Raw genomic sequence first — 26460 nt, 5'->3', positions numbered from 1 at the left:
GTTGATCAAGAAACATTTGTATTAGCAGCAAGTGCCCTCTGATAACAAAGAAATAACATTGGCAAGGTGGGTCTAAAACCCAGAATGACTTACCATTCAAATATCAACTTTCAACATACCATAGAAATTCGTTATCTTTTACATCCAACAACAGATTGTTATTGTCTTGAAATCTTCCCAATTTTACCACAAATATAGGTTTTCATTTTTGCCAAACAAAACCTTTCTTCCTAAATATCAGTTTAGGATTTTCTTAAAATGCACGCACTTTCTTCACCAGCTTCACATTTTGTATGAAAATAATCTCCCTAAACTCAAACATGTAATTATCTATGGATAATTATTTTCCCCCTGAATTTTACTACTTATAATTTATAATCGAAAATTACATATTCAAAGGCAACCTAGTCAATTTCATAGAGCACCTTAGGTGTTACCGCCATACAAGGGACTCATTCTGCTCCACTTGCACATGTATCACTATCATATGCCAGAAATACCTACCAGGCACCAGTTGTCACCAATAGATGCCAGGAACTCCTATCATAAGACAGGGATGCCTTTTAGAAGTCATTGATGTTCACTCAAAACCATGGCTATTCGCCATTATGTCTGTGTCATAATTATAGCAAATATAGTTGCCACTAAAACTGTAATAGTCATCAATGTACCTGGGGTGGCAACTGCAACGGAAAGAGGACACATGCCATGCCGGGGCCACTGCTATACTTTTGCCACAAAATGTGAAGGTTGCCCGCACTATTCCTGTGTCAGTGTCTAAGAAAGTGTTAAGGATGCTCGCAGTATGCAAATGCTAGCATCATGAAAAAAACGTGGACACCATAACCGCTACAGTGATTTGAGGGGTTAACCCCATAATGATAGGGGGGCTACAGTGTATCAGGGCACCTATATCATGCCTGGTTCATTGTTTTGCCAGATGATATTGAAATATAGCCATCTATTATGTTAGGGGTGCTCACAGCAGCGGCCCGTGCTGGTAAGAGCGGAGGGGCAGTGTGGGTGGGTGGGGTATGGGATTTCAACAGACGAGGAGGGAAAAATAATTTATTATTTAATTTTCCCTCATGGTCATCATTCAAATCCCCCCCACCCAGCCCCACTATCCCACCGCTCATACCAGCAGGGGCCACTGCTGGGTGTCTACATTGAAGCCAAGGGGGTACAATATTAAAAGGACGAATGACACCATAAAGCCAAAGATGCCCAGAATAATGCCACATCATTATACCTCTGAGAAGTCATGAATATGGCTTAATTTAACTTTTCAGAGACATGCATATACAAGCAGCACCTACACACACATATACAAAAACAGACACATCCAACACAGATAGGCAGAGACACACATGCTTACATATGCGTGCTCACACACATATACTCATTTAAACTTGCATACATTCACACATGCAGTCACAAAACCCCTTCCTCCTTTCCCTCCTACTCGTATACCAGCATATCAATTCCACATTGTTAGTGCTTTTGTGCTTCTCTGTCTGTCCTGAAAGGGCTCCCACACAACAAATTGTCTTGCACTGCAAAGCAACATCTTTCACATGCAAACAAATATACACAGACACATGACCAATCATACACACACAAGCAAATATAAGCATATGCATACTCAATGCTATTTGATCCCTCAGACTGGGCTGTACTGGGAATACTAAGCAGCCCTGGCAAATTTGTCAGATCAGTCCCTGGTGTGTGTGTGTGGGGGGGTACTGCAAGTGTGCAGAACTGCTGCTTTTTTTTTTTTTACTGGGGGCTGATATTGCACCACCACCTGCAAAACCAGCCCCAGTAAAAATAAAAACGGTTCCCACCCTTCCAGCCTCCCGAAGAAATGCCCAATGCCTGGTGAGACCAGTCCGGCCCTGCCCTCAGAACAAACTCAATAGTATTGATGTTTTACAGCTAAGGGGACTTTGGGCTACTTTTCCTTCATGAACGTGATGTGAGGCAACATCTGCTCCTGGGTACAGTGCTTAATTTGAGCCAGTGGTTGCCGGTGGTGGCCACCAGCACTTTTGAAGACCGGCATTTATTTCTGCACATCAGATATTTACTGAGACCAAGAGTAGGAAAAATATTCAATTCAGAAAGACGGAGGACAAGAAAGGTGGAAAAATGTCACACAGGGAGAAAGCAGGGACTGGCAAGAGTGAGATACAGGTGCAGGGAGTGTCTGACAGTGGATTACGAGGCTTGGAGTTTATTGAAGACTACTGAGCCTTTGTTTTCAGCCGCCGACATTTAATTGAACAAAGGAGATTCGTGCACGGCACTCTTTCATTCACAAATTAAGCACTGCCTGGGTCACAGGGCAGCATCATCAGGAAAAGCAAGCTACATAGCACAGGCAAATACTTTAACTGGCACTGTGTGACAAAGGTCATGCAACATGAACAGTGCAATGATTTCTGTGCTCTAATTCTCCTTAGCCGGAGGACTGGAACAATGAAACAGTGAGTCTGACTCTACTAACCTCACCATTTCCTAATCTGTCATCGGCTGGGGTTGGCTCCACCCCAGACCGTGAGAAGATTGGCTCTAGGTATGTAACATTATATTTGAATTATTCAAGAAGTAGTCTACAACACATTGAGTGATAGATACCTTCAGAAAACTGTGGCTCAGATTTTCCAAAACTCTTGAATAATAAACATAAATGACAACATATAAAGTTCATACCTGTGTGGTATGTAAGAGACCATAAAAGAATACTCGTAAAATACATCTTCGCTTACTCATCAATGCATTTGTGAATCACCCCCTGTGTGTGACTAGTGCTCGCATCAGAATTCACTAGACACAGTCAGGTCCCACTTACGGGTGTGCATTTGCACTGGTTTGCACTTTCTTAATGATCACGGGTGAGGCACAACATTTTTCAATCTCATGTCTCATCTTCCTCTGAAAAAATCTTAGACTAGCCACTGTCCTAAATGTCTTTGTATTTACAGATTTTTATTACCCTTAATATTGCCATCTTGAATTTGAATTGCGGGACACAGTACGGTGCCAACTCACAAAGGCAAGTGAAAATACATGAAAGAGTACTCCTGTAGTATTTTTTTTCCACTTACATTGCTTTGTGAATTGGCCCCAAAACATCCAAAATGGAAATAATAAAATGTGAATATTCCCCAACTATGCATACATGTTTGGAACAAACAGAAAGGACATTACTAATAGTGACCTGACCATTTCAGGGTCAAATTAAATAGGCATGTAAAAAGTGTACGTAAAAGAATACTCCTGTAGCCTCTCCTCCTGTGGTTCATACATACTTTTGTCAATCAGCCCCTTAAATAAGAAAAAAGAGGAACATTAGGGTCATTTTCAGATAGAACAAATAGAAAGGACTGTGCCCTCTTTGCACTTTTACTAATAGGGAGTTTGGACGTTTCAGTCAGCTTCACAAAGGCATCGAAGCTTCTTTAAAGAAGTAACCCTGTAGTACTTCTTCTTACACTCATACATGCTTTAGTTTATCAGCTCCGATGTATTTATATGCTTAGCCACTGCTTAATTTAGCAGAAACCACTGGATTTGGTTTATATTATATATTCTTTAATCCAATGTCGTCCTCATTCTGTTTCTGTTAATTCCACTTATTTAACACGCATACCTCAGCTGCTGAATCACCCACTCTAATTCTCAGTGGCAAGAGAGGAGAAAGTGATAAAAATGTGAAAAATGAGAAAAACTGGAGCAAAATAACAATTAATACAACACACGATCTTAGCAATTGAATTGTGTGCATCTGCACGGCGATAATGAAGCAGTAGCATAGCAATGGGGGTTGGGGTTGCGGTCCACCCCAGGTGGGGCGGGTTTTAGGGGCAGCTGCCTCCCCCCACTCTTACCCGTGGCCGTCATTGGGTGGCAAACAAAATGGCCGGCACAGGCGGCAAAAGGTCTAGCTATGCCACTGCAATGAAGCAGTAGAGAATTACTAAGCTTTGTAGAGTTGGTTAGTAATTATTTGTACAAGAATCTCATGTACATTCAGTATGGTTGCACTATATGTTGATCAAAACATTCCTATAAATCTTTAAAACATGCACATTAAAGCCCATTAGTTATGTTTCTAATATATAAGGTGTATTTTGGTAGTTTATACATGGTTTTGTTCTTAATGTCATGCTGCCACTATTCAAGCCAAGTGGTTCCATGCACACCCAAATTCCAATTAAGAAACTAGAGAGCCTCTGTGTTTATTCTGTATCTGTAGTCGGTCTAAATTGTGAAAACTGTAATTCCATAATTTGTACACTATAAATGCATGCATGTTCGTTATTCTTTTTCACTGTGAGACAGAACCTCTTTGAAAAGCATTGCTTTCTGACTCTAGTTTTGCAGTCTCCCTTTGATCAAAATAAACATTATGCCCACTTTGTGTTATCCCGCTGTGTCCCTTGCATGTTTACATGTGGATAGCTTCAATTTATTTCAAATAAATTGCTTATTATATTGCTTTATTAAAACGAGCTGCAAACAGTAGGGTAACCAAGCAACCAATCTTTGCCTCCTTAAATTATTTTCATGCTTCCCGAACTTGGCAATTTTTTCTGACTTTTCATTTTATTTTCTTGTACATGTGCAGGCATTTTCGCATGAACACACAGGTGTATATACTAATGCTCTGATTATTTAGCCAGTACACCTTCACTTTATAAAGTTTACATAACAAAGGTTGACACCTTTCAGTGGGCACTGAATAGGGCTGTGTGACTTCATGATGGGACACAATTTGGGCAAATAGATGTTTGGTGTAAATAATAGGTAAATATTTTGGATAAATACATTGAATTTGGTTTAACTCAAGTCCAGAGATCATAACAATACTGTATGTATTTGCTCCCACTTACAAATTATAATTTGGAAGCTTTTGTTATATAATGCCACAAACGTTATACTTGATTGTCATATGCTATGTTTTAATACAGTTGATCTCCTCGTACATTGCATTTACTTGACCATCGGTCATTATGTGATTTACCATTAAAATTGGTAAATTGTTAAATGTTTGGTAGGTAACCCTTAGAAAGCAAATTTCCTTTCGAAATATGATTGAAATGAGAATAACATGAGAAATAAAATAGCCATTTCTTCTAAAAATCTTTTTTTAAATGTTCTCTCATTTTAAAAATCGTGGAAAAGAAAGGGAATTATGGGTGAGCTACAAGGACAGTCTTTACCCTCTGCTAGTCGAGATACTAGAAATTCATAACAGTTGTGTCTTTTTGAATACTTTTGAGTTAGTGTTTACTTGTTTAATTTTTACAGAAATGTCTCTCTCTTTTTCCAAGTAAATTTGTTTACGTATTTTATTGCAATATCCATGCAATAAAGTCATTTGGTAAACAGCAGAAATGTCACATTATAGTTATGACTTGGGTTGCACAATATTAAGGCCTAGAGATAAGAATTCCATTTATTTAGTGTTCACTATGAATAAACAGGAAAGTACCAGAAACATTGAAAACATATTTTCTTTACTGTTGCTCCCGAAACGTACCAGATAAAACTCATTACATAACAAGCAGTATGGATCCTGCTTGGTTTTCAATTTGGCAAACAGAAATGAAAGTGAGAATCTACTAATTGAAACTGATTTTATAATTGCTCATTTTATAATTTGTTTTTTATTCTTTCACTGTTACAATTTATTGTATATGCATACATTAATAACTGTGCTTATTTTATTGTAGGTGAAATGTGATCAGTACTGGCCCAGCAGAGGTACAGAAACATATGCCCTCATTCAAGTCACGCTTCTAGATACTGTTGAGCTGGCAACTTATTGCGTTAGAACATTTGCACTTTATAAGGTATGGATCAGGTTTTTATTTCAGCAGTGCTTTAGTGTCAAAGCAACCCATGTTTGACCCCATTTATGCATTTTACCGATTCCCATCGAATTCTACTGCTAAGTGAAAAAAGGATGTACTTGACAATGGGACATAAATAATGCTCTAATTTACCTGCTTTTCATTCCAAATTCTAACCCTAACATATGTAACGTGATCAAAACCCTTGTTTTTTTATTTAGAATGGCTAACCATTAAGCTGAAAAATATTTAGAAATGCTGAAGCAGAATTGTGTACTTAATAGGATCACAGCCCAATAATTTGTCTGCTTTATCTTTTCTAACACTCAATATTTATCTGTTTATTTTGAATTTCTTTATTTCTGTTTTCTCTATCACAGTTATTTATTCCTCTACTCGTTCTTTTTGTCGGTTGTATTTTTTCCAGCCTGCACCACTTCTTTTACTTTTTCCAGCCTGTTCGCTGTACTCTGTGTATTATTCTTTCTGTAGTACCTTTTTATATTGTACAACTATAGCTGTCCTGTCTGTCTCGAAATAATGCAGACAATTTTTGGTGCCTAGAAAGGTAAACTGAGGGAATGTTCTTTCTGCCCAATCAAGAAAGGATATTGATGTTTTTACATAGTCTGCTTCGCTTTAATGGCTTAAAATCCTGCATTGAGTTTTGTAATAACTGTAGTACTTTAAAGAATGTTTAAAACTATGCAAAGTTTGGTTGTTGATCTACGACGCAGCATAAACATTTTCACAATGTAATACTGTTTGCAAGTAAATTCACCTTCCAAAATCTAAAAAATAAGATAATGATATACACTTCCTTACTGCTGTAACAACATTGCCCACTACATCATTGATGGTACCGGTCAGAAAACTACATTTGAAATCACAACTGGAACTATTCAGAATATCACTGAGTGCATTTCCAGCAATATTATTCATCATAGAAATGCCATGTCCACCAAACACATGACCCTACTTTGCATTTGTAGTACCAATCAGTCAAAAACTACATTGTGACCATGATACACATTTCCAGACCAGCCAATAATAAAGTTAGTCCTTTTTTTAACCGGTTACATATTGGCTGACCAGTGCAACAAGCCTCGATTATGGTTGCTCTCTTTTTCCACAACATCTGCAAACATTTTAAAGTCCTATTGTTCCTCTAACTGTCATATAATTCTGCATGTATTTTCAATTTCAGAAATCTTTTGCTAAGTCTGAGACTTTTGTTTTACAGAATGGTTCAAGTGAGAAGAGAGAGGTTAGGCAGTTCCAGTTTACTGCGTGGCCTGACCATGGAGTTCCAGAACATCCAACGCCATTCTTAGCGTTCCTAAGAAGGGTCAAGACATGTAACCCCTCTGATGCAGGACCAATGGTTGTCCATTGCAGGTACAAAACATATCATATCCTATTGCTTTCTATGGCTGTAAACATGTTTGCTACAGTATATTGAGCACATGTAGTGTATAAAGCATTGTTCCATGTCCTTTTAAGATGTCATTCCACTGAAAATAAAGAGTGGGTCAGGTGACAAAAGTCATATCATAGAATGACCCTACATATTCTCTCTTGTCACTTTGAGTGTAAAACAGGACATAGCACATGTGGGTTATTTAAATTCTCTAGGAGCAGTGGTGATCAAGCTGTCATCCTGTTAGGGGTGTTGATGGAATTGATTCAAAATGCCTGCTTCAAGTTGGATAGTTCGGACTGCTATTAAAGTACTCTACATAGTGCCTATTACATAGTAATGTGAACATGAAAAACTACTTGGAAGATATTTGTATGGTTATATATAGATATGATCTGGTTGATGGCACTTTGGCCTTGGTGGATTATTACTTACATTTGATATGCCAGTCTACAAATGTGTATAAGTAAATAACCTTTTGGTTCTGTTGTGCACTAATGATAACTAAAACTGGTACACGCACAAGAACATTTTCCTGCCAACTTGTGGCGAAATAAGTTCCCGTATTGAATATTTGTTTTACAGTGTTATCAACCATTACACAGTATGGGAAAGAGTGTGGTTGCATTTTGGAAATGTTGATTCATTCTTGTAAGGAATGTGAAGCTGAATTTGCTTTTAGTACTTTGCAGCAGGATGTCTAGGTCTGCCTCACCTCTAGATAGCTGCTTTTGATGAGACCAATTTAGTGTGCAATAGCATATGGCTTTATGGACAGAAATTGTTTTATGTATTGAGTGGAAAAATAATCAAGGGTGCCATCTTCTTGATGAGCTACCTTTGGTCCTTAAGGGCTTGCACTGCATTGTAACACCCAAAACGTTGCACCATTGAGCCATGGAAAGACCTTTATGCTGTTGGAAAATATCACCTAAAAGAGTGTTTTCATCTATAGGGGTATGCCCCTTGCACATGCCACTCAGAAACAGTTTCTGAGAAAAAGATACATACTCATAAGTTTCACAAAAGTTGCTTTAGTTTGTAAGTTTGCCACAGGCAAATTTACCCTCAAATTAATTTAAGCTATATGAATACTATTTAGTTCTGAACATTTGATGGGGCTCAGTGGGCCCAGGGCCCAATGTGACAGTGTTTTAAATCTCAACCCTTTATTATTTTCTATGTGCACAACAGATCATGTACTGGCATGAAATCCATTTTTCCATAGCTTATTGGTACCAAAAAGGAAGAGTGCATTCTCCACAACTGGCCACACTTCCTGCATTGTATGTAGACTTGCAGCATTGAGCAAAGCTGTAAGACTATCCACTCGAAATTGGTACCACTAATCCCAGTTATAGCGACAGATGGCCCTGGGAAAATATATAAGATATTTATAATAATGTCTTAGATCCTAATCTCATGAAATCCTTAAAATGTTTCACAATTTTAATTGTCTCTCAAGAGGTATGCTAGGACAAAATGGAGAGATATTTCTAGGCTCAGCTGACGTTTTCTGGTGATTTTGTCAATAATTCCATAACCAACAGCACTACTTAACTTTCTCTTTCTTTGGAAAAGTAATTACCATCAGGGGACATCTTTCCAATATAATAAATACAGTGTTGTACTGTTTTTTGATGCTTGGCTTGTGAAAATAGATCTCATCTTAAGTTTATAACCTTATTCACCTTCTACACCCGAAGAGTCCTTAATTTCTTATTATTTTTTAAAAAAATTCTTTTAATTTAAACATAATTGGCATAGTTAGTTTGTTCAGTTACAGAATACACATTGTACATATACAGTCTTATCATATTCATCAGTCGTTTTTGTTGTTATGACATTGCTGGTATCTTGCTGCGCATACATACTTTCTCACAGGTATTGGGTTTTATCACCTTAATGCATTTCTAGGTCAGTAGTCACTGTTGGTAATGTGCATATCCCTTCCCTATTGGTGTTCCAGCCTCCCCACAGTCTTATCCACTTTTTGGGGCATCCCCTTCATACATATACTGTTTTTTCTGCCACCATGGCCATGTCCATATCTCTGCACCATTCTGTGTGTGTGGGGGTGGCGGATACCCCCCAATGTTTGATATCTTTCTCTTTGCCAGCATCATCCCTAGTGTCGCCCATGTCTGCGCCGTGCCGGTAAGGTCCGTTGCTTCCCAGATGTTTAACAGGCAACGTTTTGGTTCTGGAGGGACTGGGTTCCCACTAACTCTCGTAATTGTGTCCATGACAGATTTCCAGTATTCCATTATGGGGAGGCAGGCCCAGAGTGTGTGGAAGAAGGTACCAAGCACCCCACATTGTCGCAGGCAGAAGTTGATATCGGCTTTGCCTATCTTATAGAGAGTGCATCTAGTGTAATAGATTCTGTGGAGGATTTTGAGCTGTACGAGGTGTAGCTTAGACGTAATCGCTACCTCTCTGGGTGATGCTAGTGCTTCTTGCCAATCAGTGTCGTCTAGGTCGCCTACCTCCTCCCCCCATTTATCTGGTAACCTTTACATGGGGTCAGGCATGTTATTAATGATTTTTCGATATGTCATTGAAATTGCTTTAGTGTGCATATGATCGGTCAGAAATCTGTCCTCCAGCGGTGAGGCCTCAGACGTTGTGTTGTCAGAGGGGATTACTGCCTCCAGGGCATGTCGGATCTGGTGATAGCAGAATTGTTCCGTGGGTGCTATCTCGTACTGCTCTTGTAGCTGGGTGAAGGGGATCACCCGTTACCGCGCCCAGAGATCTCCCACCCTAGACATTCCTATATTGTCCCAGCAATTGAAGCCTTTGCTCTTCCCAACTTGCCTAGTTTGTCCGTGACCCATAGGGGCGTTGCTAGTGTGCTCTTGTTTAACCATTCCAGTTTTTTGCACGCTATGTTCCATATCTGAAGTCTGTAGTTCGTTGGGCCTGTTAGGGCCCGGGTCTTGTTATAGATTGCTCGAAGTAATCCCTCCATGCCCAACTCAAGTCTATCAAGGCCGTAAGCTGGGTCTGTATGGGGTTATGTAGCCATTGGTTGATTACAGTTAATTGGGACGCCCAATAGTACGTCTGTATATTGGGGAGTGCGATGCCACAATCGTAACAGGTTAGGAACAGTTTTGTCATAGCTATGCGGGCTGGTTTATTATCCCAGAGGAGTTTGGTGACCTCCGTTTCTATGGCATAAATACAAATCCTCGAAGCCACTAAAGTGCAAGTGCAAGACATAAGTAATTGCAGTAATGTTACAATAAAGGGAATTCATTAGCATAAAAACATCAATAAAAAAGACATGCTTCGAAACAATTCACCACTTCCAGTATTTAAAATGTAATATCTATAAAGTGCTAATGCATTCTTAACAGAAAACAATCAAAAAGGAGGTTCACTTCCATACAAAAACCACATTAGGAGAAGACTTCTAGGTATATCACTTCCAATATTTCATTTTCTATTAAGTCTTCTCCAGTATTTCAAAAATCTTCCAGTTTCCCTCAAACTTTTTTACAGCTCCTACCCTCCTGGCATAGGCCTCTTTTCATTTTATTAATCCATTTCAAATGAGAGGGGGCTTCTGTAGATCTCCAATTTTGCAAGATTAATGAGCGTGCTACCGCACTAGCAATAAAAATAAAAACTCTTTCTGGTTTAGACAATTTTAACCCTCCCTTGCAGTAGCCAAATAGCACAACCTCGGCTTCGATCGGGATTCTATTTCCGATTGCACGCTCGATGTCTGAAAATACGACTTCCCAAAAAGACCTTAGGCCGGGACACACAAAAAAAATATGGTGCCAACCACCTTCCCCATGTTTAGAGCACCGAAAGCACTCATCTTCCACGTCTGGAAACCTTTTATTTAGAGTAGAAGGTGTTAAATAGGCCAGCCACCTTGAAAAAAAGGCCATCCTCTTATAATTAGCAGCACGCAATGCTCTATTTCCTGAGTAGCTGATCCACTCCCACTCCCTTTCGGATAATCTGCAGTCAGTTTCCCGATTTATTTTTTCCAAATGATTCTGGATCACCAAAGAATATTTTGTTTTATGTAGCAACTTATACCAGTTGCCTATTCCTCGTAGTTTAGCCCCGTAGAGGGCAACTGTCGAATGATTGGGGGGTTCAGTTATACCACCGGTGCTTCTCAACCAGGAGACTAACCGCAGATATTCAAAAAAGGCCGGTTTCCGATGAGTCCCTATCCTGGCCAGTATTTCCTGCCAGGAAATCAGCCTATTCTGAACTATAAAATGTCTCAATTCGGTAAATCCAGAATTCTCCCAAACATTGATGTGACTAACTTGGATCTGGAAACCGAGGCTGGCACATTCTCTTATATTGAGGTATTGAAAGCCCATCAGATTCATTTCCCTAGAAACGGTTTGAAGTCTGATAAGAAAGTCTTTTAAAGTTTTATATCGTGTTTTCTTAGTAAGCTTTGCAGTTTTTAAAAACACTGAAGTGGATGAACCAGTTTCTAGCAGCATTCTATTGATAAAAAAAGTATCTCTACAAGAGCTAGATCCTAACAGCCGGGATACTAAATCAAGAAGGGCAGCTTCATAATATGATCTTACATGTGGGAGCGCGAGCCCCCCCTGATCTATTGGTAGTTGTAAAGTATTCAATTTAACTCTGGGGCTTTCTTCTCCCAAATGAATTGTCTGAAAAGCGTATCCATTTCCCTGAAAAATACCTGATTAATTTTGATAGGAACATTACAAAATAGAAAAATCAATAGGGGTAATATAGACATTTTTATTAATGATGCTCGCCCTACTATTGATAATGGAAGCAATGACCATTGCTCCAATAATTTACTTATTTTTGTCTTCATCCTTAAATAATTTAACTCAAATAATTCAGAAAACTGTGAGGAGACATAAATCCCAAGATATCTTATAGGGTCAGTTCTTAATGCCTGTGATTTTAAAGAACAGGGAAATGTGTCGATATCAGCATTCATGGCGAGAACTTCTGTTTTATTTGCATTAATTTTATAGCCGCCTATTCTCTCAAACTGCAAAACTTCTCCCAAGACCTCCTCGAAATTAATCCTATTTGGGGCCAGGTATAGGATAATATCGTCGGCAAATAATTTAATTTTAGGCATATCAAAGATTGGGGGGTGAATAGCAGCATTGTTTCGAATTCTTAAAACCATGGGGCTCGTTAAAAAAAGTAAATAGTAGGGGAGAGAGTGGACAGCCTTGTCTCGTTCCACGCCTGATTTTTATTGTTCCTGCGCAGCTGGCATTAATTACAAGCTTTGCTGTAGCGTCCTGATAAATATTATTTAGCATCCCTACAACATTCAACGGAAAACCAAATTGAGCCAGAGTAATAAATAAAGTCTTTTTCTGCATCGACCATTACAATGCTTGCAGGGATATGATTTACATTAATATAGTCTAAAGCCTGTATTAAAAATTGAGTATTGGCAGCCATTGATCTACCCGAAATAAAACCAGTTTGATCCTTGTGAATTACTTCCTGAGCAGCTGGTAACAACGCTCGGCCCAAACCTTCATTAATAATTTATAGTCAGAATTTAAAAGACTTATGGGCCGATACGAATTCATATCATCGGGATTCTTATCTTTTTTAACTTAGGCGGGGTGTAAGTGTCATCGTATTTCGTTTGTACCACTCTATTGGGATACCGTTAGGGTCTAGTGCCTTTCTTGAATTGAGTTTTCTGATTGATATTGCTATTTCGTTGGTGGAGAGTTCCGCCTCCAGTGAGTGGGCTTCCTTTTCTGTGAGTTTGGGAAGCTGGATATCACGTAGGAATTCCGCCGCCTCCTCCTCTGTTATTGTAAGCGCTGAGGTGTAAACCTTTTCATAGGTCACGCTAGAAGGTCTACTATGTCTTAGAGTTTTGTGATTTTGTGATTGTGAGTTTTGTGGGAAGCTCGAACTCCGCAATCTACCTGTCGGCCTTTTCTCACTTGTCGAGCCAGGCCAGGAGCTTGCCGGCCTTATCGCCGACTTCATATATTGTATGTTGAGTGGCAGAGAGTCGCGTTTTCGCTTCCTCCCATAAATGGTCTCTGTACTCCTGTTTTTTGAGAAGTAATAGATGGGTGGTTGTGTCAGAGAGGTCCTGCCCCTGAGCCCCTTCTAGGTCACTCATCTCCTGTTCAAGGGTCGCCACTGTCTGGGCTTTCTCTCTTTCGTGATTCGTTATAAGAGAGATCGCCTGTCCACAGAACACTGCCTTGTATGCCTCCCATAGGAAGATCGGGGAGGAGACTGAGGGCGCGTTCTCAATAAAGTAATGTTTGGTGGTATCTGTCAGCCCTTTCCAGATTGACGCATTTTTTAGATACCCGGGATATATTGGAAATATTCAGCGCTGTGTTGTGGCGTGCCACATGTAAAGAGTGCTAACTGGGTAGTGATCCGAGATGCCCCTCGGTAAATGTATAATATCCAGGAAGTTCCCAATTTCACCTGCCGGTGCAAGTATATGATCTATTCTCGATAGGCTATTATGTGCGCCTGAAAAGTATGTATATTGCCGTGCCTGTGGGAAGCGAAGTCTCCAGGTGTCAAACCCATAGTGTCCAGGAAGTCCGCAAAGTTCGTACGTGTCTGATGTTGTTGTCGAGGGGGTGTCCGGTCTAGGGTGTCATCCAGCGTGGCATTGAAGTCGCCCCCTATAATTAAGTTACCCTGCGGGAGCTGGAGTAGGAATGCACTGAATGCCGGCAACGCTATCGAGTGAAGCACTGAGGGAATATAAACCAAAACTATATTGATCACCCGACCCTCCCATTGGCATGATAGTGCCGCGAAGTGGCCTTGGTCATCTGTATACTTGTGTTTTATGATAATCGGGTGTTGTTTTTTTAATAAGGATCCCTACCCCCGGGAGCCGTTTGTGAACTCTGATTGTACCACCAGCCCAAAGTCCCATCTGTCTAGTGCTTTACATGTTGTTCCTGTTAAGTGGGTCTCTTGTATCAAGGCTATTGCTGGTGCTTTACGCTGTAGATATTGCAGGACCAGTCCCTGCTTAAGCTTATCTCTAAGCCCGTTGACATTCCAGGATATGATAGGTAGGTGCTGTGGGCGCATTGTTACTGGATCTACGGGGTCAGGTGACGTCGCCATAGATTGTATTGGTGATGTGTGTTACCCGGTCTGGGTATGCTTGAGGCAATGTCTGCGCAGTCTGTACAAGTATATAAAATGCCATATAACATTTAGAAAAAAGAAAACCAATTGTAACCAATCATTCTCTGTAAACCCCCCTTCCCTCCCCCCTCCATGCCGGTTCAAGAACTACCCGCCACCCCAACTTTGCAGAGTGCCTATTTCCCATTACCCAGTACCTTCGGGTGGAAGAGAGAGCTCCTGCGTTGTTCCCCTGGGGCCATCTCACAAACATATTTACCCTTGCCTCCTTACTTAGGAAGCCCCTGCGGGACTCTGGAGACCCCTGGTCCATTCAGAGCCGTGCAGTGGATTGGCGGCAGTCTCTTCAGAAAAGTCCCACAATCATGGCGGGCCTCTGTAGGAGCCCATAGTCCCCTTTACATCTGTCTCAGTGACGTTGTCTCATGATTCTCCATCGTAAATCTCAACATAACTGGTGAAGGAGTTCTCGTTTGTCCGTGCTCTCAGGGGAAGGTGTTCATGGGATCAATTTTAGTCCTCTTTATTCTTTGCCTGTGTCGCTGTCATCCTTCCCGTCTGTTCCGGAGATTGCGATCCAGTCGCTCCACGGTCGCTGTTGCATCCAGGTTTACCACGGTGTGGGACCTGTCGCCATCCCTCAAGCCAGCCATGTGCTTCCTCTGGAGTAGTAAAGAACCATGTCTTACCGTCAGCATCCACTCTCAATTTTGCAGGGAACATCATCGAGCATTTGAGGTTTCGGTTCCTGAGTTCTCGCTTGATGGCGATGAAGTTACGTCGCTGTTTAGCCACCGCCGCTGTGTCGTCCGGGAAGAAGGAGATCGTGCTTTGCTGGTAACGGATCGGTGGGGCCGCTCTCGTGGTCTGAAGAATGAGGTCCTGGTCTCGGAAGTTGAAGATACGTGCCAGTATGGGCTGAGGGGGTGCCCCTGGCTTGGGTCTGCCTCCGGGGACGCGGTGGGCACGCTCCACCAAGAAATAGTTGGAGAATCCTCTGGGTTGCAGGTGATCCTTCACCAGGTCCTCTACAAAGAGGTCCACAACAGGCTCCCCCGTTCCCTCCAGTATTCCCACAATTCAGACGTTGTTGCGAAGGGAGCGACCTTCGTAATCATCCAGCTTCGCCGCCATGGTTTTATTTTCGGTTTCCAGCTGCTGCATTTATTTCTTGAGGGTGGCCGTGTCTGTTTGTGCAGAGCAATTGTTGTGGTCTCCACCTCCGCCACACGGGAGCTAAGATTTCTGAAGTCGGCCCGGATAAAGGAGAGTTCGGTAGTGACTGTGTCTATGCGAGACTCCAACGATGTGTGCACTTTATTGAGCTTGGTCATGATGTCTTCCAGCGTGATCTCCTTTCTTGCTGTGGGGCCCTTGGTTGCTACTGTGCCAGCGATGTCTCGTGGGTCTTGATCCGGTTTGGAATAGGCATATTTTTCAAGTTTGCTTCAGTGGGTCACTCGTTGGCCACGTCCCCCCATCTTCCCCTGTTCTGCAGCCATGAGCAGTAATTGCTGTTTGCTCACCGGCAGTACTCACCGCGGCTTGCCTGTGCTACCCTTTGGCGCACGCGGGCTGTCGGGTTTCCTACCGGTCGGCTGGTGTGACGACGTTCTTGGCGGGAAGGCATGGGGGTTGTGTATCTATACGGCTCCTGCGAGTGTGCGTCTCTGGGCCGTTTTATTGTTTGTTGGCCTTCGCTCACCGGAGCCCCTTAAACATGTAGGTCCATCTGCGCCAGGAAGTGAGGATGAAGGTCTAACCTCCCCGCCTGCAGCAGTCTCACAGTACGTCTCTAGATGTGTGGCTCCAGCGCCCGCCCAGGCCGTCTATCAGGCCGGTTCACCAGTGCGGTCCACTCTGCGCTGCGCTGTGACCCTGGACGCCGCCAGGTCTCGCCGTTCTATGTGCCGATCTGGTGTGTCCTGGGGGATCTGCACTAATAATCCCTCCAGGCTACTGCATGCCTCTCAGCAGGCTGCCGCACCCCAGGCAACGTTTCCAAAACAGGTGCTCTCCACTGCCCCTTCTGTTGCGCACTCAATCCGGTGCAGGCGCTGCCAGTGTAATGGCGATCAAGCCGCCAGCTGTTGCGGGTAGTGGGCCCCCCCCACTCCATACCTCGCGGGTCCCACCAATCCGCCAGATATGGCTCAGTGCAAATAGAGCCTTGGGAGGAGTCCTCGCATCCAGTGTGAGCATGCGGCACGTCACTTGGCGCCGCGGCACTCCGATCGTTGGGGCCGCTCACGGGTGCCTTTCATAAACTGAGGTCCCGGTCTGCAAGCTGTCCTGGCCGCGATCTGTGCCTTCGATGTTCTGCACTCCAGACGGCGAATTTCAGCATCGGAAGCGGCCCGCTGTGTGTCACAGGGGTTCCGATGCTCTTGTTGCCAGATTTGTTGCTTTTGGATTACGGAGAAATGATCGGATTTTCGTTTTGGCCTCTGTAGGTCCGGAGTTCCTCTAAGCAGCAGCCATCTTTCCCGGCTGCCGGCCACCGAAGAGCCCTTAATTAATATGATACGAAAGACACTTTGGAACCTTGTGGAAATGGACTCCTATAGCCCCTTGTTCATTTTGAACTATAAAATTCTGGCTAAGGAGCTGATAAGAATGATGGTGGGACTCATAAGCTTAACACACCCAGAACGATCAATATTTTTTCCTGACAGAAGCATCTCAGTGAATATCAAGAAACTATACTACATAATACGTTTTTGAGTGGATCTCACAGAACTCTGGCCTCCATTGATATAGAGAAAGTCTTTGATACCCTTGGTTGGGATCACTTATTTCAGGTGTTGGAGGTTATGGGCTTTGGGTGTGAGAGAGTGGCATGTTGTATTTGACTCCAACTGCTCAAGTTCACAATGGGAGAGTGGATTCTGGAATATGGAAGGTACAGAGAGGAACAGTCGGGGTGTCCACTCTCACCTATTTTCTTCCCGCTAGCCATAGAGCCTTATGGGAAGGGATCAGATGCACTGGAGGCTGGCATTATACTAATGTAGGCATGGCATTTAATATCCCTGTATGCACGCCGATGATGTGCATGTGTATAATAACCAAGAAACTGATACTGTTCCGATACTTAAGCAATTGGAGAGATTCATACAGATATCTGAGCTAAAGGCCAAGAGGAGTAATTCATGTTTTTTCCCTTTGCATGAGACTTTAGTGTGTATCTAGGGTTACTCTTGCAATCGTCAAATAGGTCTTTTAAGTATAGTTAAATACAGATATTTCATAAGGGTTGGGAGACATTGGAAGGCAATATGGATAAGTTGATTACTAATACTGATGAATCCACACAATTTTGGAACAAGATTCTGCTGTCTAAAATTTAAAAACTTGCTTTGTCCAAAATGATAGATTTACCCTATATGCCTTCACCAATGTGCTAGTTGTCACCCCCAACTGTTTTTTGTAAAACTTTATGGTACCAAATATTTGATTTAAGTTGGGATGGTGACAGATATAAAATTACAGTTTGAAATTTGCAGTTGCCCTGTGCTGAAGGACAGTTTAATGTGCCGGACTTTGAAAAATATTATTGGCATCGAAGTAGCAATGGGTATCCTGATTGTGTGAAGCTGAGGAGAACCAACTCACATTTCATTTTTGCTACAGCTGTTGCCCTGAATGGTGGCATGTCACTACGAGATGCTACGCTTGTACTGCACTAAGGCAGCACTGGCTTATGCATCTTAATTCCCATTGTGGTGGTTTATAGAATTTAAACAAATATCAATCAAAGCAAATATGATGGAATATCTTAGAAGCACTGTTTGAGGCCCATTAGCTTGGGCCATTCAAAGACCTGATGGATCTGAAGGGTTGCTGGTGGGACACTATTTAGTTTTTGGAGCTACCACCCACATGGTAAAACATTGTGCCGGTGTGGTAGTGAGGAGTCACCAATGCATGTTGCTCTACAAGAATGATTTACACATGGGAAGTGCCAGAGGGCCACAACTATGTTATACCGTGCATCCACTGAATAAGCTAATTTTAACCTAACAATGCTAAGGGATAGATAATAAACAGACTTCTACTCACCATCCATTGATGGGGTATGGGTAAAGATCTTGGAACACTGCGCAGACTACAAATCTGTCCAAAGGTAAGGGATATATGTTCTAGATGTAGCAATGCAAATACAGACCTACCATACATGTTTTTGCATTGCACCCAACTGAACTCACTTTGACGGGAGATTATGGACGTTTTCTCCGCAATTACTGGGAGAACAGAGTTTTTGCAATTAAACATGTGGATTTTGGTGCTTGGGAGCAAACCTAAACATGCTAAAATGAAATTCAGTTTTATAGATTTGTACGTATTGTTAGTACTGCAACAGATAGCCATGGTTTGAAAAACTACAAGCGCACCCCAATTAAAAGAATGGTTAGTAGAGATGATGAAATGGCTGCAGCAGAAGGTGACTTTTGATGGCTATGAAAGGTAGATTCAGAAATCTTCCAGATATATACATATATATAAGACCTAAATTGTGCTTCTCCACTTTTCCTTTGGAGCACAAATCAGAAAAAGTATCCAATTTAAAGGTGGTCATAAATTGTAGTCTGTAGATCTCGCTTCTGGTGGCCTTATCATAGAAAAACTGACTACATTTACTTATTTTGCTGCCAAACCACACTCTTTTAAGTCCAAAAACCTCCTTTTCCTGGTAATCACTCGAACGACTTTCTTTAACTTCAGTTTACAGAACACTGCTAAATCTTAAGAATGTATGTTTTATCTTTGCTGAATGCTGCACATTCACATTTTGGAAATATGTTAGTAAACGTGCCTACTATGGCCATGATTACGAGTTGTGCAAAGCTAAATTCCTGTGAAGAATTCCGTCCCTCACAATCATGAGATGCTTTGTGTTCTTGCACCTCAGTTTCACAGGTGCAAGAACATCAAATCTATTTTTACAATCTAGACATTTTAGCTCATAAATCTCCCTGGTTGATATGCTCCAGAGTCTGACCATATAATGAAGTGCAGCAGGATATAATGCACCCCGTGCCGGGCAGTATTTTGCGCTTCCCTTCATCACAATCCTCACTCCACCTCTCCATGCACAAAACCCCATCAGAAGTTTATCACCTGGTTATAGCAGGTGGCAAATATCTGTGTTTAACACCATGGACTAGAGAATTCCATGCTAAATTCGGGATGATATAACCGATTCTGCAAAGTTATTCCCCATTTCTTAATTCATAAGTTTACTGTAGGGGTGGGGAGTTACAGCACAGTACCTATATGCATTCCCACCCTGCAGTACTGTGTAACTTGAAATCAGAACCTAAACCACTTAACTATCAGCCCAAAAACATTAAGTTCTAAAGCGTTAAGAACTAAAGGGACAGCAGAAAGTGTTCCGAAAATCATCTGCCAAAATAGGAAAAAATGGGACATAACTACTTTTCTATTAGGCATCCTGAGCATTCTTTTTTTTTTATTTTTTTTTATAAGAAACCTTTATTACACATTAAAAAGATACAAACAAGGGCCTACAACCACAAGGGCCGGCCGCTAGAAAGCTCGGGAGCCAGCAAGGCAACGCCATACATTCAAATGAGCCAGAAGCAAAAGCTCCCGAAAGTTCGTAAGCACATATAACAGGCCGCGGCCATAGTCAAAGGGCGATCAAAAAGGACGGTTTCAAATTTTCTAAAAAAAAAAAAAAAAAAAACAATAACACACAAACAAGGCAATGAGAGTCCGAAATAGCAGCGTGCGCTCCCCAGGACGGGGGAAGATCCACATTATCTGGAATAACTCTTGACAGGAGGTGGTAGTGGGGGGCGGCGGAGAAGAGGACAAGGCATACACAATTACGTAGAATGTGCGGCTAGGGGGACAAAGCGACGTCGACCTCTCGCGGCAGAGGCGGAGCGCAGATATTCCCACGATAGGAATTCCATGGACCCCACACCTTAGTCCACCTCCCAGGCTTGCCTCTCGCCACATACACCGTCTTCTCCCTGAACATACACCAATCCATATTCTCCTTCCATACCGAACTCGTAGGCGGCCTCGGGGAACCCCACAACTGTGCGATATTGCGCTTAGCCACCATGTACCCCAAAGTCACCCACTGCGTCTGCGCCGCATTATAGTCATTTGGTTCCCAGACATTCAGCAAACACCTCCTGGCCTCTGGTAACAAAGCGACATGCGTGACCTCCTCCATTACAGTATGTACCCCATTCCAAAATCGTACGACCTCCGAACATTCCCATAGGATATGAAGAAAGGTACCCAACAAGCCACAGCCACGCTTACACATTCCATCCCATACGTATCAAACCAGGCCCTGTGACATACACTCTATGGAGTATCTTCAGCTGCACAAATCTAAGGCGGGCCGGGATCGCCACCTCTTTCGGGGAGGCCACCGCCGATACCCAATCCTCATCGTTCAGTTCCAATCCGTCGGCCGTCCACGCCTCCCGCAGATGGGTCAGCAAGTCCGTACGATCATTAATAAGTTTTTTATAGATCAGAGAAATAGTGCTGTCGGGCACATAGCCATCTAACACTCTATCTTCCAACGGGGAATATTCTGGGATAGCAGCAACATCCGGAAAAACGGAACACAGCGCATGGTAGACCTGTGCATATCGGAAGTACTCCCTATCATTTAATTTGTATTCAGTTTTGAGCATTTCAAACGTTTTAAAGGACCCTTTCGCCCAGAGGTCACCCACCTTACTTATACCAATCATATCCCATTTCTCAAAGCCTTTCGTTTTCCACAGACAACCCAAGCGCTGGGAGGCATACAACGGCGTCGCTCGAGCCAAGCGATCCCTCCACCCCATCGCAGCATTCGCCGCATGCCACACGCGTACCGCAACTTGCGTTGGTCCTGTCAACCGTGCATCCGGAGTCGCCGAATACAGTGCCCTATTGTAATCCCCGCCCGGAAGTAATAACTTATCCATCTCGAAGGCCGGATTCAAAGCAGGACCGTATATCCCGTGGTTCACTGCCGCCAATTGAGACGCCCAATAGTATCTTTTAATATCGGGGAGGGCAACACCCCCATCATACCAAGGGAGTGTCAACTTGGCGAGAGCGATCCTCGGTCGCCCGTCCCAAAACAGTTGGCGCCGAAGACCCTCCACCTCACGGAAGTAACGGGCCGGCACGACATCTAGCGTATTTTGTAAAGCGTACAAGAAGCGAGGCAGCGACATCATTTTAAACAATGCCGCCCGTCCGAGCGGCGAGAACGGAAGCCGTCGCCACCTCGCGACGTCGCCCTTCAATCGCTGGAGTGGAGGGAGAAGGTTTTGCTCATAGCGGACCGCGGGGTCCAGTGATATGAAGATTCCCAAATATTTGAACCCCAATGTAGCAATCTGAATAGGGCACCCCCGCGGCAGGAGGGGGGCCTCGCCCGAGAGGACGTAAACACATGACTTGGCCCAGTTGATAACCAGGCCAGAATTATGACCGAAGGAATTCAATACGTCCATCAATACAATTAGCGACTGTCGAGGAGAGGTGAGATACAGAAGGATGTCATCCGCATAAAGGGAAACACAGTCCTCAAATTCCGGCGTCCATCTAATGCCCCGCAACGACGGCTCCCAACGCAACCAGGCAGTGAGAGGCTCTAAAGAAAGTGCGAAGAGGAGGGGCGACAACGGACAGCCCTGTCGCGTACCTCTCCCCAGCGCGAAGGGAGCCGACACCCTACCATTCACCACAACTTGCGCCAATGGGTCAGCGTATAGTAATTTTACCCACCCAATGAATTCAGGGCCAAACCCGAATTTCGCTAACGCAGCCCAAATATACGGCAACTCTAAAGTATCGAACGCCATGGTAGCGTCCAAAGACGCCAAGATGGCCGGCTCACGCATAAACTCCGCTCTAGCAAGCACGCCATGCAACCGCCTCAGGTTCAGGGCGGTATTACGATGAGGTATAAAACCGGACTGGTCCTGATGAATCAAGTCGCCCACGACCCGAACCAGACGATTGGCCAATACCTTAGCCAGAATTTTGGGTTCCGCGTTCAACAACGAGATAGGCCTGTAGGAGGCACAGCGGTCTTGCGGCTTCCCCTCTTTATGTATCACAACTATGGTGGCAAGACGTTGGTCAAGGGGGAGGGAGCCCGCCGCCCGTGCAGCGAGGAACATGTCACGGAGATACGGTGCTATCTTATCTGGACGCAACTTATATAGTTCAATGGGGAGACCATTGGGACCCATGGCCTTACCAGAAGCGATCGAGCGAATGGCCAGAGCAATCTCATCCGGCGACAACTTCGCCTCCATCAATATGCTATCAGCCTCCGAGAGGGACGGCAATGCAATATCTCTAAGCAACAGATGAGAGTCCTCCTCCGAGCGCCCAGAGACCGGAGAGTATACCCCACGGAAGTAATCCGCGAAGCAGTCAACAATTTCTACCGGGTCAGTCACACACACGCCATCCACTCTCTCCACAACCGGCACCACTCTACTCGCTCTCTCCTTCCTGTCCAACCAAGCAATCAACTTTCCGGCCTTATCTCCCACATCATACAGTCGTCCTTGTTGCTCTCTACTCATCCTTTTAGCAGCATCCGTGACCAGCGCTCTATAATCTGACTGTTTAAGGCTGAGAACGTGCAATTTCTCATCCGTAGCACCCCGCTCCAAATCCCCCTCCATCTCGGCTATATCAGTTTCCAGGCGAACCACCTCTTCCCTCCCGCACCTCCTAGCATGGGAAATAAGAGACAAGGCATGCCCCCGGATCACCGTTTTATAACCTTCCCATAGGGAGACAGCAGACGACACTGACCCTACATTATCATTGAAGTAGTGATCAATGGACTTAACCAGTTCCGCGCGAACATTAGGGTTACGTAAATACCAGGGGTTAATTGGCGCTACTCTTCCCTCTGCCCCAGGAACAACCTCCATCTGCAACAATAGAGGGGAATGGTCAGAAATACCTAGGGCCAAATGACGCACCTCCCCGATCATTCCAGCCTGGAACGCCGGCATAAGTATATAATCAAGTCTCGAGAGACTCCCGTGGGCCCCCGAGTGGAAGGTGTATTGTGCCTGTCCCGGGTGCATCAGTCTCCAGCAATCTATAAGTCCTAAAGTATCTAGAAAGCCACCCAGTCAGGCCTGGGCTTTAGGGAGATCCCTTGGGGGGTGACGGTCCTCCATACCGGATACAACAGCATTAAAATCACCCCCTAACACCAGAACCCCCCAGGGAGTCCCAGGACCAAACGCCCCAAATCCGCAAATGTAGCCGTCTGCAATCCCGGTGGCACATAAACAGCAACGAGTGAAACAGTTCTACCCTCCCATCTCCCCACCAATGCTGCATATCGCCCTCTATCATCGTGGAGCACCTCGTCCACCTCCAACGGGAGAGAGGCCCTGACCAAGACACCCACTCCCCTAGAGCCAGAAGTGAAACCAGAGTGAACAGCAAGGCGATAGCCCCGCCTATTCAGGGCATGGAAGGAGTTCCCAATCAGATGTGTCTCCTGCAGGAAAACAATGTCGGGCGAGATCCGTTTCAAAAACTGCAACACCACCCCGCGCTTGATCCTATTCCCCAGTCCGTTCACATTCCACGAAAGTATTCTCAATCCCTTACCCCCCACCCCGCTCCCGTGCATGATGCCCACCTCCCGGAGAACACAACCAGGACAAATCAGCAGCTAACCTCACATTGCCTTGTGAAACAAACAAACATTCCCCAACTCCCCCCCTCCCCACCAACCTTCCCGTTACAACTCCCCCCACCCTGCACCCCTGCGTGAGCCCATGTAGCCCCCCCAACTTGCAGTGTGCCTGTCGCCCTCACATTAACTACGCTACAAAAAGAAAACCCAGAGGAGGAAAGAGCCTCACTGAGCACCCCACAACCCCCGGGCATTGAAGGATAAGGCGCTGAATAGAAACACCAAACCAAAATATGGAAGTGCCATCACAATAGTCATTCACCGGGAACCAAAAGTCTATTCCTGTCCAGCCGAGCCCACTCCGTTCCCTTCGGTCTGTCCCTCTCGACGTCGTTGCTGAGGCAGGGTATCAAGCCAATCTCCAACCTCCTCCGGCTGATCAAAGAAGTGCGTCCGATCCTCAAACTCAACCCGCAACCTGGCCGGAATGAGCATTGCATATTTCAGGTCCATGTCTCTCAGTCGCCGTTTGACACCCATGAACTCCTGTCGCTGCTTTTGGACCAATTGTGTGAAGTCCGGGTAGAAACTTATATGAGTGTTCTCGAACTTCGTCGGCCCACTTACCCTCGAGGCCTGCAGTATAGCATCCCTGTCCCTGAAATGAAAAATTCTGGCGATGATGGGCCGTGGGGGAGCGCCTGGTTTGGGCTTACCACCCGGAACTCTATGGGCCCGCTCAACCGCAAAGAATTTACTCAAGCCTTTGGGTGCGAGATGGTTGATCACAAGGTCTTCCACAAAGAGGTCAGCTGCAGGGACCTCCGATTTCTCCGGCACCCCGATTATGCGCACATTATTCCGCCGAGCCCTACTTTCAAAATCCTCCAGTCGACGGACAGACAAAGCAGTGGACATCCGCAGATTACGGACCTCGGCTTGCAGGTCAGACACGTCCGTTACCAGACTCGACGTCGTCAGACCCAAGAATTTGACCTTTTCATTCGTTTGTGAAAGGTCCGCTCTGACTAGTTTAAAGTCGATCAAAACTGTGTCCAATTTATGGGCCAATGTATCGAATCGCTGGCCGACCGCCGCTTTCATCTCATCGATGGCACCCATGACGTCCTGCAATGTTAACTCCATTGATGATCCCGGGCCATCCTTGGGTCTCTCCGGTGACTTATGCGGGCCACCAGGGGAACCTCTCGACTGGGTATAGCGGTCCATGTTGTTAGCTTGGGTATGAGCTCCCCGCCTGGTCGTCTTGGATTTTTGCTTATCTCCGTCCAATCTAGCCGCCATTGTCTGATGGTCGTCAAGGGTGTCGGCCACCAACACGATGAGCGATCCCCGGAGAACCAATCTAGGGAGCCTCGGCGATCCCAAAGGGTAGTCCCAGCTAGTGTCCAAGAGCAGGCAGGTTACCCAATCGTCCCACTATAAATGTGTGCTGACAATCCAAGGCCCCTCAGTTTCAGCGAGGAGACCCGAAACCGAAAGTGAAAGTAGGGGGTGCGCACCGGCCCAAGTCCTGCATGCCATTGTTGTTCACTTTCTGCCCGGGCACCATGCCAACTCGAGTCCGGGGCAAGGTCCGGAGTAGGCCGCCAACTTGGAATCGATACTATTCCGGCTCCCGATGTCCGATTTGAATTTGGACAGCAGGTATCACCTCCACGTAGGTTCGCCCGTAGAAGCCCGTCGATAGAATCAGGATAAATTCAGGATAGACGTGGGAAGTTGTGGAGGCCCTCGGGAGCCCTGTGCCTACGCGGCCATCTTGGTTGCGCGCTAGGCTCCTCCCCCATCCTGAGCATTCTTAAATTGGAATAATCAGAAACATTTTACGATACTCAAAATGCCCTTTCGACCAACAAGCCCTGCCCCTATGGTCAATAAGCTAGATATCTGGCACTGGAGAGTACACTAGTAATTACTTAATGGCAGCAGCTGTGCGCTGAGATGAGTAAGACCCCTGACCTTCTGGTCGGGATACTGCTCTCCCAGCACACAGCTCCACTGTGAGTGCCTCTTCCCTGCATCATGGCTGACCTGACCGCAGTTTGAGGCCAGTGCCTCACTCCGCTCCTGTCTCTCTCTCCGTCTGCTTCGTTTTCATAGCTCCGTTTTTATCCCTTTGCCCTGTTGCCTCCTAATTCATAATTTAATTTGCGCCTCCCATTATTTACGTTGTTTTACTTAATTTTATCTGCGCCTTTTTCCTTTTTTCCTTCATTTCCTTTCCCTCGGCCCCTCTCACGTTTTCCTGCTCCTGCCTCCCAGCTGTCCCACCCTCCTCCGACGCCGAAGGCTATCCCATCTGTGCTCGTCCGCGACCCGACCGCGACCAGCGTCCGGAACCC

The 26460-nt window shown here is 44.5% G+C and overlaps 1 protein-coding gene across 22 annotated transcripts in view; it reads left to right on the top strand.

Annotated features, from left to right (window-relative positions):
* PTPRD (protein tyrosine phosphatase receptor type D) overlaps positions 1-26460 on the top strand; it is a 3784543-nt gene that overhangs the window by 3688939 nt on the left and 69144 nt on the right. For all 22 annotated transcript variants that reach the window (XM_085633482.1, XM_085633637.1, XM_085633629.1 and 19 more), the window contains 2 exons: positions 5742-5861; positions 7105-7259. In XM_085633482.1, the coding sequence (XP_085489608.1) occupies positions 5742-5861; positions 7105-7259 (275 nt within the window). The remainder of the gene's footprint in view (positions 1-5741; positions 5862-7104; positions 7260-26460) is intronic.

This window comes from Triturus cristatus, chromosome 2_1 (genome assembly GCF_964204655.1).
Source record: "Triturus cristatus chromosome 2_1, aTriCri1.1, whole genome shotgun sequence".
NCBI classification, from domain to species: domain Eukaryota; kingdom Metazoa; phylum Chordata; class Amphibia; order Caudata; family Salamandridae; genus Triturus; species Triturus cristatus.
Note: the sequence above shows the minus strand (reverse complement) of the source record. Positions and strands in the feature narration are given on the sequence as shown.